Raw genomic sequence first — 12,936 nt, 5'->3', positions numbered from 1 at the left:
AAAACACCATATTTAACTAAAATCATGTAGTTAGTCAGCATTTTTAATCAAAACTTAACTCGAATCACAAAAACATAATTTGTTAGTATATTAAATTCTGTTTGAGATTTATGAAAAAAAAAAATTGTTTTATCTTGCCACTGTTATTATGTAGTAACACATTTTTACATATTACATTCGTACAATTTTTATTGTCCCAAGTAGTTAGGCACACTAATTTAAAATTATTAAATTGAAAATGTGCATTATTTAGCATTGAAAGTGACACTTTCTTGGTTAAATAAATATAATGAAACATCTAAAGTTTTTCTGTTGAATGACATGCTATCTTTATAAAATAAAATTATAAAATTTAAAAAAAAAAAGTAACTCAGAAATCTCCTGTTTTAAACATGAAATTGGCCAAAAAAAAAAAACACCATAAAATTTTTTCCCTAGTAATTTTTAATACCGTATGGTTCTGTAACGTCTTAAAACAAGTCTTTATTTTAACACAAACTCACATGTAGTTTAAAACCCATCAGTTTTCATCACTAACAGAACATAAGGGAAACAATGAGTGAATCAGCAGGATATTTTTTTTGTCATTACATTTACAGTTGAAAATAATATTAAATATGACAAAAACTATGAATTTCTTAGCATTTTTATTAGAAAATTTTTTCTTATTCCTTTTTTTTAAAAAAAAAACTTCAGTTTTTTTTTCACTACGGTAACTCTGCAATTATATCTTTTATCAGCATTTACTTTAACATTAGGTAATAGGTAATTAAGCTTTAGACTAAGTATTATAAATAATAAACTATATCATTCAAACAAAAACACATTCTTCTCTTAAAATTTTATCAGTCTTTACTTACATATTACTTTGAATGTTAGTGTTTAAATAATAACTTTTTTTTAAGAAACAAAAACATGTTAACTTAAACTAAGAAAAAAATATTCTTCTGTTAAACATTTATGCCAACATTTTAACATTATTTTAACTTTTAATGTTGTAAATAATCACCTTCTTAAAAAAAAAGTTATTTAAACAAAGAAAAAGTTATTAATTTCTTTTTTATTCTTATTTGTCAATTTTCAACAGGTAGAGGAAACCAAAGTGCAAGTAAAAGTGAATAAAAAGCAGTGATGTGTTATTTGTGATTTTGTTTGTAATTTTTGGAGAGAGGGCGGGTGCCTGGCGTGGTTAAAATTTCATTTAAATTTTGAAGTGAAACTTCTAATACGACTTCCAACAAGGTTGCGTTAAACGTTCAACGCTCCTGGGGAGGGGGAATAGAAAGAGACAGAGCGAGAGTGAATGCGTGGCACTCGAACGCATGTGCGTAGTATACCTGTTACTGGCACATGCGCGTGGTATTCTTACTATGCAGCGAAATAAACAGTGTGAGCGTCGTGAAATTAGCTGAAATATGTACTTGTTGTTCTATTTTATTTTTCTATTTTAATTTATAATATTCATTATTTCATTTACTTGTTTTTTTAGTTTGATTTGATACAATATGATTTCACTAAAAATCAATTTCTACCCCTTCCTATTTTCATTTCCACATTACGAAGTTTCACTTCTTCCGCCCGGAGGGACTCCACGCACTATTTTTTTTATTTTTATCTTTACAACATTTCTTGAAACCTTGGTTCATTCACTGTGATGTGCATTCGCAAGGGAATGTGTCGGTCGTTCATCTGACCATGCATGTTGTGTGTTGTACCGTAACACAGCATATTTTATATGTGACTGCTGATATTACTCTCATATAACTTGACTATCTTAAGACTTGAGAGCAATTACTAAACAAGAATTTTAACAGTACCACACTGATCAGAAAAAAACTGTGTGTGTTGTAATAGGTCAGAGTACTGTAGTTATTTGAGGGGAAAAGCAACATTTATGTTCAAATAAGAAAAAAAAAAAAAAAACCAGTATAATGAAATTGTTTATACTTAGGGCCTTGTTGAAAACATACAATAAATTACATATTTTTAGTAATAATGAACATACACATTATTTACTGTAAAACTGTATGACTTAAGATCTCTTTTAAACACATTATGTATGTTGCTTTCAGCGTAATAAATTAACAATATAACCTTTAAACACAATACCTAAAGCAATAATTATTTAATGGCCGAACAATTACTTTTGTATTTAAAATACTGGATATAGGTCGAAAACATTTAAAAATAGCAATCGTTCATTCAATTTAGGTCAGTTTATAAGCCTTCGATGTTAACTAATATTATTAAGTAATGGGGTTTGCTTCGGCTAGCTGAGGATTTGTTGTAGTCACAAGAAACTTTCAATAGGACCACTGAGTGTGTGTTAGAACCAAAAATTATGTTCAGTTTCAAAATTCGTTGTTTCACTTATAAAATATACATGTTAGATAAGTCTTAATGCTTATAGTCAAGTTTTAACAGTGTTTTATGATCATGAGAAACTCATACACAAGCAAAATTGTTTATTTAATTAGTGAAACGTTATGCGGAGAAATGAGCAGAACAGTTTACTCTCGGAAATTGCCGCTCACCTTACAGTATCGCAGATAATCACAATGTTTTATATATCTTAACACTTAACAACTTTACTAAAACACTTCGCTATTGCTGCTAATAGTCAAAATCCTTGTTTGCACGTAAAATTCAGTGGATTTAACACCACATAATACCGTACCACTACTCCATATTGGATGCTAAAACAATCTTTTTTAATAATTTAAAATGTACTTAAATCAACAAATGCTACTTCGTGATTGGCTGGAAAGTCATGAGAAAAAAGGTTTTTTTTTCATAATAAATATAATAATAGAAACTGTCAACAGAGATCAAATAAGTGTGAAATAACACAGATTTAAAATAAGAGCATAATTAAAGTGTTCCATTTCATAATATAAAACTATTTCAGTAGAGAGGGTCTGTGCATTGCGTTGACATTCGAAAAACAATAGACTTAGAGTTCTCGGTTTTGTAGGTATGGATTACATTTCAAAGCATAATACTGTTCATAAAGTCATTTATTAATAAAATGCAGGAAATGAAAAATAAAAAAAAATGGTTAAATAACATCTGTGCTAACACTTGTTTTAGTACAGTTTTGCTGTATGCTTAGTGTTTGGGTGTTTCGGACTTGTATGTGGCTCCCCACCTTAGCTGCCGCGTCCCTTTCCTTGTCCTTGGGGGGCAAGGCTTTGGTCTGGTCTTCCTTTATCATCATCTTACAAGAGCTTCATGAAGTACCTACCGCCTATTGTCATCGTGTGGAATTTTTAAACTGATTTAAATGCAATTGCCTAGACACACTCCATGTTTATGTTCTTACGGTATAGTTTCAAACAAGGTATTAAATTTTGTACTGCTCTTTGTGGCTGTTTTGAAAAGGGCTGACTTGTAACCGCATATTTTCATGAGATGGAATCTTGCCCTAAAATTTTAATTGCAGTTTAACACTGTTAAATAGTTTCTTTAGTGACATTAAATTTTAAACCTATTTATCTTGATAACTTCTTAGAAGTTTAAAGGGTCAACTCTGTAAGTAAAAAAAAAAATTAAACCTTATATATATGTATATAATTAATGGGGAACATATTCAAAGGGATTTGTAGTATTTCTTTTTGAATTGAAAATAGCTCGTGAATAATTAATAATCAATCAATTTTTTTTTGTCATTTGTTTGAAGTAGGTGCACATATACAAAGCATCTCTCTCTCTCTAATTATGTATGCCTCTATCTATCTCTCTTTGTATATCTCTATTGACATATATCTCTATCTCTATCTCTTTATCTCTGTATCTATATATCTATATCTCCCTCTATCTTTTTATAATCTCTTTCTCTTTACTCTGTATACCTATATATCTCTATATCTCTATATATGTCACTTTATAGTAATCCAAATATTAAAATTCTATGTTTTTATATATCTTTTTACCTGTCACAGGTGTGACATACCTGTAGGTATATAAAAACATGCACATATACAAATCCAACGTTGTGTCAAAATTTCCAAGCAATCGGTGAAGAACTTTTCGGAGATTTAAGATTTTTAATGAACAAAAATTTACATTTTTATTTATATAAATTTTTGTTCAACTTGAGTCATAGTGCAATTATGTACTGTGTCTGTTTACTTATGGAAAATGTGATGTGTGCATAGTTTCGCATGTTAGAGTTTGTATTTTGCTTCCCAGTAAATTCCAGTGAAACCTTGTAAGTGATTGTTTGTGTAGAATTGGTATTACAGATATTACTTTCTTTGCTCTCTGCCATTTTTAACACTTACATATGTTACTGTCTGCTCCCACTAGTACACTATCAATATTACATAAAAATGTGTTCGTATCAAGGGTACAAGATATTGTGGGGGGGAAAAAAAAAATTAAATTTTTTTTAACATAGTTGGTTGAAAGTCCTGTTGCTTTAAATATTTCTGGATACAACTGTGTGATGACATATCCTGGGTTTCATCACTATGCATGTTGTCTGGTGTCTGTTGGTTCTATCCTTATGGACTGTAAATGTTTTGTATTTTTAATTACCTATTTATTTTGCTGAAATAAATGTGTTAATACTCTTAAAATTTTCCTTAAGTGGATAGAAGATGAAAAATTATAAACGTGTGGTAATAGTTAAAAAAATAACTTGCAGCTGATGTTAAATAACTATCATATGTACAATTAATTGGTACAACCAAGAATTGTGGGTTGTACTATCACTAATATGGTCCAATGGAAGAAAGGCATACCAGCAAGAAATGTTAAAACTTAATGAGGAATATCTTTTCAGTAAATGGTTGGCGGGAGTGTTTAACAGCAGGTCATGATCATGAAGGAAATAATTTGCATGTTGATAATTTTTTTTTAATTCTTGAATGTGAAGTAATGATAAATACATAAAAAATTTTTTTTTGTGATTTTAAGATGTACTTGTACATTAGAAGAGGTGAAAAATGGTGGGAGGTGGTGGTACACTATGTGTGTGTGAGCTGGTGTGATGGTGTTTTTTTCCAGCTTGGAGTTGGTTAATGCAGTGTGTTCCTAAAGTCGTGCTGCACTTTCGACCGGTTACAGGAAAGCAGCGAAACAATATAGAGATGTGAAATCTTCGTCAAATTAAATGTAGACCCTCCAAGTTTGCATACCAGGATGACGGAAATCCACGCTACGCCAACATTGTTTGTGAGTTTCTGGATACGACATTCCTCAGCGGTGGATAGGCAAGGGTTGAAGTTGAGGCATAACCACCATGATCTCCGGACCTAACGCTATTAGACTTTTACCTGTGGGATTATGTGTGCAGTGAACGTAACAGCAAAGTTAATAATTTCAAATGGAGAATCACAGGACTTTACTCACTCTTGTCACACCAGACGTCATTAACCGTGTATGTTAAGAACTGGAATGTAGTTTCGATGTGTGCGGGGCAACAAATGGAGGCCTCGTCGAGCTGCACTGAAACAGGCATGCCAACTTGGAAAGTTTACCTTTTATTTGGCGAAGAGTTCACTTTCCTGACTTGTTTCGTTGATTTCCTGTGACCTGTCGAAAGTGCACAGTGACTTTGAGGACAGACTGTATAATTTTGGATGTTTCTAAATTCTATATCACACATTTGATTTCGTAAAGGTATGAAGGTAGAACCACGTAGCACCTTCTTGTTGCCTGTTCACTTGGTTCTCGACGGTTGTCGCTCTAGTGGTGCGACAGTTGTGAACTTCTTCTGCGCACGAGGTGGTGGCAATATTTTTTAAAAATTTTAACTACCACGGACTAAAAAGAATCTGTGCGTGGTCGCAACACACGCTAGAATTGAAACTTCACGTTCAGTAAATTGCTTAAAACATAGAACCAAATATTCAATAATTATCTTGAACGATAACACCATGGAGGTTCTCGCTGGAGTTTCACAAATGTAACAGACATGACGGCGTTATTTTGGTGGCAATATTTTTTAAAATTTTTAACTACCATGGACTTAAAAGAATCTATGCGTGGTCGCAACACACGCTAGAATTGAAACTTCACATTCAGTAAATTGCTTAAAACATAAAACCAAATATTCAATAATTATCTTGAACGATAACACCATGGAGGTTCTCGCTGGAGTTTCGCAAATGTAACGGACGTGACGGCGTTATTCTGCCTCTACTTCCCCCCCCCCCCCCCCCCCATAAGCACACCACATCCTGGACTTGGTTCTTCTGGTTACATTCTGATGAGTCGTCACCTCAAATTACCGTACGTATGTTGCTATAAAGACGTTTCTCTGAAAAGAAAAAATAAATAAATGTGGGCGAGTCTTTCAGTACTCGTCATAGATGTGCGACATTTCAACACAGCGACATTAAATGTTTTTTGCGCCCTTCTTCTCAACAAATGTGAGCCAGTTGCAACTGCTCAGCTTGGTTTCCATCGGCATCACTGCAGCGAACCTCCTGCCATTTCAGAGCACGTGACGGTGGCCCAATGTGAGGGAAACACTACAGGTCACCCTCGTGTGCCTGAGCAGGACTTTACATCGGCGAGCATCGTGAACGATGAATCGGCCATCATGCGCTCTGCAGCACTGTTCACCAAGCCTGATCTCAGTGCTGTGTCTATTTTCGTTGTTAACATTGGATTAATTATTTAGAAACATCCTGTAATTTTTCGGGTGAGTGGGTTGTTACCATCACTCTGGGTGTGTTTCGCTGGGGCGGGGGGTGCGCAGATCTGTGAGGGGTGGTGGGTGCATCTTGGTGTGCATGATTGCATTTCATGCATAGTGTTAGAGTGCATCTCTGTGTGACCTGACACATCCAGGATTATGCAGCGCATGAATCATGGGTGTTGAGATACTTACATTAGAATCATCCTTAGATAGCAATGTACATTTTAGTTGGCATCTACTCTTTCTTTCCAATGTACGGTTTCAGACATTAGGGCTGTCCTTCTTTTGTGTTCAGTTACCAGATACATATATGCCATACAGCGCACCAGTTTTAGACACACTTTTAAAATACAATGAATATATATTTTTTCAAATGTTTTTGAAACAATGTAATTTTTAAAGGATAATATTGAATGTGAATTTTGAAAATACATTTTTTTTTGTTGTATTCATCAAGAGCATTAACTGATAATATTCAATTTTTACTTCTTAAAACAGCATGATTTCGATAATTTTTTTGTCAAAACTATTTTTATATCATTTAATATTATAAATTTGGGCTCTGTTGCATAGAGCATGCGGGCGTGGACGCGTACGTGCGCTTGCGTGTGCGTGTGAGGCGGGATGATAAGCGCGACGCTTGCTGGTGCTTCTAGCACGGTGTCTCCTCTGGACTGGCGCGCAGTCTTCTCCCAGTGCATAGTAGGATAACTGGATAACTTAGATTTGAACAGTTACAATAACATTAAATGTCAAGGAAATGAAGAAAAAAGGTGCAATGTAAGTCCTTTGAGTCGTTGTTCATGCTTAAAAATTATTCTGAAAACACGCGTTTTAGCCAATTTCACTCTTTTAAAAATACATTTAAAAAACTAAATTCTGTAACAGAACTTCTGACCTGCCTTCAGCGTAATATTAAATTCTTTTCGTAAACAGACGCCACTCTTGATATCTTCAGCAGTTCTTAAATCACCTTTTTTTTCTTCATGAAGCTCTGCGCGCCGTGTGTGCGCCCGGGTGGGCGGGGCCCTTAGGTTTCGTTCCCCCTCCCCTCTGACTCCTGATCGCAAATTTCTGGCTAAAATTACATTTTCTGTTGGGGGAAAAAAAAATACTGTTGAAACATCAGTTTGTGAACACGAGTTCTCTTTCCTTCAAGAGCTTGTGGCTCCATCGTTATCTGCACTGCCTTTATTTTTTCGACCGGTGCAGTTTTCCCCATTCAGTTGTACGTGCTGGTTGTAGAGTTGTGGCAGAAGCTAACAGGTGCTGAAGTCATTCATATTAAGTGTTTTGAAAAAAAAATTAACTGAACAATGGAGAAGTTGGGAAACAAGCAATGATATGAACATGATATTTAACATCAGACTTGGTAAAAACATTTTACAGGTAATTTGAAATTGATTTTTTTTTTAAATTCCATTTTAATTTTTATATTCTCATGTATTTTTAGCTGAGCATTGTGACCACCTAGCAAACTGTGTGGATAGAATGGGTGGTGGTACGTCGAGGGTGCTCTTGGCGGGGTGAGTCTGGAAATCAAAACCAAGGGGTTAGCTCAGGTTACTTGGGAAGTAGTTCCCCTTTTGAAATGATGGGTTTTTTTCGGACAGTTTTTGGGGCTTGGTGTTGAAAATGACGAGCTGCATCGAACTTGACTGCCGATCAGGAGAACTCGACTGCCGATCAGGAGAACTCGACTGCCATTGTGCTGTCGGAATCTGACTGCACGATTGGCGACTCACTTTCCAACATTGTGGGTTGGAGGCGCGGTGGCAACATTACGTAGGTTCAGGAGCTCGGTATTCACACATTCACTTGTGAGGGGATTCTCACGTTTTTCTTACGGAGAATTCACATACGTTTACTACCTGTTAGTTAAATATATACAATAAATTATAATATCCCTCCATGCTTCCTGTATGAAAAGTAGAAACGGCTTGGTGGTAAAACTCGTTATTTAGCTATTCCAGTTTGAATTTGCGGCATTTTAACTTTATTTTATTATATTTTTTCAAAACTGTGTAGGTTTCATTGTTCTTCAAACAAAGGCTTGAAATATTTTTGAGGTGCCAAAAAAAAAAAAAAGTTTGAAAGTCTTAAGCTGCGACAATCTTGGTTATTCTAATGCCTTAGTCTTCAGCATGTATGGATACACCATTTTCAACCAGAATGCAGATGACTGGGATATAGTAGTGGTGCGAGGGTTATGCCACTTTCATTTCATGCACCAATTATGCATGATTTACTATCGAGTCTTTTAGTATCCATTCAAGAAATATATATGTGTGTGTATGATTGTGTGTGCATGTGATTGTGTGTGTGTGTGTATGTTTATATATATATATATATATATATATATATATATATATATATATATATATATATATATATATATATATATACACACACACACACACACACACACATACTACTACTGTCTCCCACTTTAAAGAACTTATATGTATGCTTTGGAAATGTTTGGCGATTCATGTCTGACTTGCACATCACACTAACTCGTGCTCATGTTCGTATTAGGTGATCTGGAACGGCGCTAGCCTTGTGTGGGAATGCCGTTGCGAAGGCGCGGTGTTGCTTGGAGACCGTGTGTGTGTGTCGTGTGGCCGTGCATGGTCCGGTGGTGGCCAGCGTGCGTACTAACGCTGTCTCTCTCTCTCCTTTGCTTGGTAGATGGAGCCTAACCGCAGGGCCGACGGTGATCACGTAAGTACGCGCGGGAGATGGAGTGTGCACATTCCCCGTCCCCTGTTTTCCGTTTCCCCGCCTCCGCATGCCTCCCCTTTCTGCCTGTGTTTGTTGTAGCTTTCGGGTTCTGTGAATTCAGCATGTTCCTGATACTGTCTGCTATAAGAATTAACCACTGTGGGACTAACGAAACTAGACGAAAGCTTTGATCGGGGTAGTCTGTTCGTTATTGTTGTGATTTGGTTGTTTCTTTTGCCAGGTTTTTGATTCCGATGCGGCCAGAATTTTTTTTTTCCCCCGCCCTTGTGTCGGCGAATTAGTTGGTCTGATGCGGTTGCTACAAAATTGTTTGCATGTGCTTTCGAAGAATATCGGCGTGCAATTTTAACGTTTTAAGCTTTTCTTAAATTGCCAAATGCCTGTAATTTATTGTACTGGAAAAATATCGGAACATTATAACTCTAGATGTGTAGTTATTTTCAAACGTACTAAGGCCTTTGCTAACATGTTCTTGTATAACTAAGCTTTTTTTTTTTTTACCTTATGTATCCACATAATTTTCAGTACTGAATATCACATTTCAAAAGTTAAATTTTTTTTTTTTTCCAGTGAAGTTAAACCATTTTGCTATTTCTCATCCAGCTGAAATTTCAATTTGTTCCGATGTGTTGCGTGCGTAACAAATGAGATTAAGATTATTATATTGATAATCATCAATTTTTTTTTTTTACAAAATACCTGTCAAACACTGCGTAAGTGCAGTTGCGTACTGCCTTGTGAAAAAAAAAACTCTTAAGCTGCAAGCCTGTACATTTGGTAACAAAGTGTGGTTATAATGAAGCTGAGATAACCTAAACAATTCGAGTTATAATTTGCTTTGTTTTGTGTACGCCGCCACCCTGCGGATTACGGGGGGGAGGCGAGATAGGGGCGGGAACGTCTGTGAGCCGGGGACGTGGTTGTGTGTTGCAGCTGCAGCCGAACAGCGCGGCCGGTTCGGGAGCCCTGGAGCACGACGCGTGCTGCCTGTTCCGGCCCGTGGCCCAGGTGAGAGGCCGCGCTCCGCTGCACGGCCAGGCTTCATCAGGGCCTTCCCCCCGCGTCTGAACTTCCACTGTCCCCTGAGATTTTAGTGTGACAGTTTTCTTTTAATTAAAAAAAAAAAAATCTCACAAAATTATACGGTTGTACTGGTTCTCCTCCGTCACACGATCCTAGCTACGTCCCTGAGCTCGCGTTGCACAAACGGGGGATGTATGTAAAGTAGGAGGTCACCGCCGCAGTACCACAAATGTACCCAGCAAACAGTGAAGTGTTACTGAAGGCGAAACTTGAGGTATGGTGCGGTAATGTGCATGCTTTACTCGGGACCCCGTGTTACCAGAGTTGCCAGACTTTGCCTCAGAAGACCGGTGATTACGTTCGGGTTAAGTCTTAAGAACTGAGCAAATGTAAGCCGTTTCTGTGTCAATCTTGGAGATGTGTAGCTCCCATCGTCTACGTGATTGACTGGTCTAGCTTCCTCTCCAAAAAAAAATGCTGGAAATGTGGGTTCCCAAGAATCCATTGCTAGTTTCATAGTACGCATTGCAGCCATGTGTTCATTTAACAAGTTAATGTAGCAGGATGAGCGAGAGAGACTGTGGTAGCTTGGATAATCGCGTCGGTGACCCCGAGATTGTTGCATCTCTGTTCAGTTTGGTTCCTCGCAAACTTGAGGTTCTTACTAGTCAGTGGCATGGATTGGATAAGAGGAAGCAGCTCTGATGACGGTGAGGTTTCAAGGTACGCCAACCTTTCAGCATCGTTCAACTGAACATTGTTTATTACAACCAATGTGGTAAAGAGGGTAGAAAAGTTAAGCATATGGTTGGAGAGTGACTTGGGACGAGAGTTGTGGTAAGCTAGTGCTTTAGTACCATCGTGTAATTTATTCTTGTTAACACGTGGCAGTGAATATTGCCCTAGCAAAATACGTATTTAGTACCATTGAAAGCGTTCAGGCAATCGTTGTAAAGGTTTTTTTTTATCGAAATCCAGGTCGTATTTTAAGCAACACTATCCCTGTGTTAAATGATCGGGAGTCTACTGAGACAACCGTCAGACGACTTGCGATCACGACTGTGCCTCCGGAGGAGCAGCTTCGAGGACGTGACCGCTCTGTCGGAGAGAGACGTGCTCCCGCGAGTGGCACGACCACCCGGCAAGTCGAGTGCACGGGGGCATCCCGGGGTCCAGGAGGCCGGATAGGGACCGAGAGCGTGTCCGCAGCTGCAGCGCCGGCGTGTCGTGTGGTGTCGCAGGGGGAGCCGGTGCCCGGGCCCTTGCCCCTCGGCGTCGCGGTCATCGACATGTCCGTGGTGCTGTTCGGCCAGATCTTCCCGCGCGTCGCCAACAAGCACCGCCTGCAGATGCTGGACCACTTCGCCGAGTGCATCCGCCAGGCCAAGTCGTCGCGCCAGGAGGCCGTGCAGATGAACGTGTTCACGGCCGTGCTCAGCGGCCTGAAGGGGCTCACCGAGGCCAAGGCCACCTTCGGCCAGGAGGACGTCAAGAAGTCCGCCACGTCGCTCATCATCGTGAGCTACTACCGGCATTTCATTCCCACCATTTTTTTTTTGGCGTGAAACGTCTGATTAATCGATGAACGCCGGCTGCACGCACAAAAAAGTATCCCGTTACGCACATTGTTCCGTTACGCTCGTTGTACGCTTGCGCCGCATCTGTCTCTCTTCCACTAGACTGTTTATAAAGTGAAGTGATAAAATGTGGTTTTTCATTGCTCATTACAACAACAATTTCGGCAATAAAGGCTAATTATTCTTGCATTTTATGAATCCGATTACTAGTATTAATTTCAAATATTTATTCTTTTATTATTAAAATAATAAAAATGATTCAATTTTATTCATAAAAGTATGCAATCATTTCATCAATGTTTTGTTATGACGTCACGTTAAACTATCGTCCGTAAACCTACTTTACAGACAACAAATTTTTTAGTGTTGTAATATCTTGCTTTGCTTCACCATCATAGCATTAGAAAATATAGAAATTTGTCAACTTCTAATTTTGTTTTATGTACCCTGCTTCTGACATACTGTTTTAAGTGTTGACTAGATTAGATATAAAAAAAAAATATTAATTTTGGGGTAAGCCGGGTAGTAAAAATATGAATTTACAGATTTTTCTTACTACACATAAATTAACAACCTTAAAGGTAGTCTAATATTTTAAGTTTAGGGTAAGCTGGGTAGTAAAAATAGGAATTTACAGATTTTCTTACTACACATAAATTAACAACCTTAAAGGTAGTCTAATATTTTAAGTTTGGGATAAGCTGGGTAGTAAAAATAGGAATTTATAGATTTTCTTACTACACATAAATTAAAAACCTTAAAGGTAGTCTAGTGATATTTAAATAAAAGTTTGGCGTCTTGACTGCTAGGTCATTAGACGCTAAACTACAGTTTTACCTCGTTTCTAAAGCACCTCACTATGAAGGGATTTTTTCAATTTTGATGTACATATATATTTTCAGATCCCAACAATATGTTTTATATTTAACAACAGTTCAGTAT

The 12,936-nt window shown here is 37.2% G+C and overlaps 1 protein-coding gene across 1 annotated transcript in view; it reads left to right on the top strand.

The window, feature by feature from the left end:
• The window catches only part of LOC134540717 (HEAT repeat-containing protein 5B), a 210,230-nt gene that overhangs the window by 91,967 nt on the left and 105,327 nt on the right, over positions 1-12,936 (top strand). The window contains 3 exon segments of the mRNA XM_063383611.1: positions 9,341-9,373; positions 10,328-10,402; positions 11,659-11,934. Of these exon segments, the coding sequence (XP_063239681.1) occupies positions 9,341-9,373; positions 10,328-10,402; positions 11,659-11,934 (384 nt within the window).

The sequence above is a fragment of the Bacillus rossius genome, chromosome 17 (genome assembly GCF_032445375.1).
Source record: "Bacillus rossius redtenbacheri isolate Brsri chromosome 17, Brsri_v3, whole genome shotgun sequence".
Taxonomy (NCBI): Eukaryota; Metazoa; Arthropoda; class Insecta; order Phasmatodea; family Bacillidae; genus Bacillus; species Bacillus rossius.
This window is presented reverse-complemented; position numbering and strand designations above follow the sequence as displayed.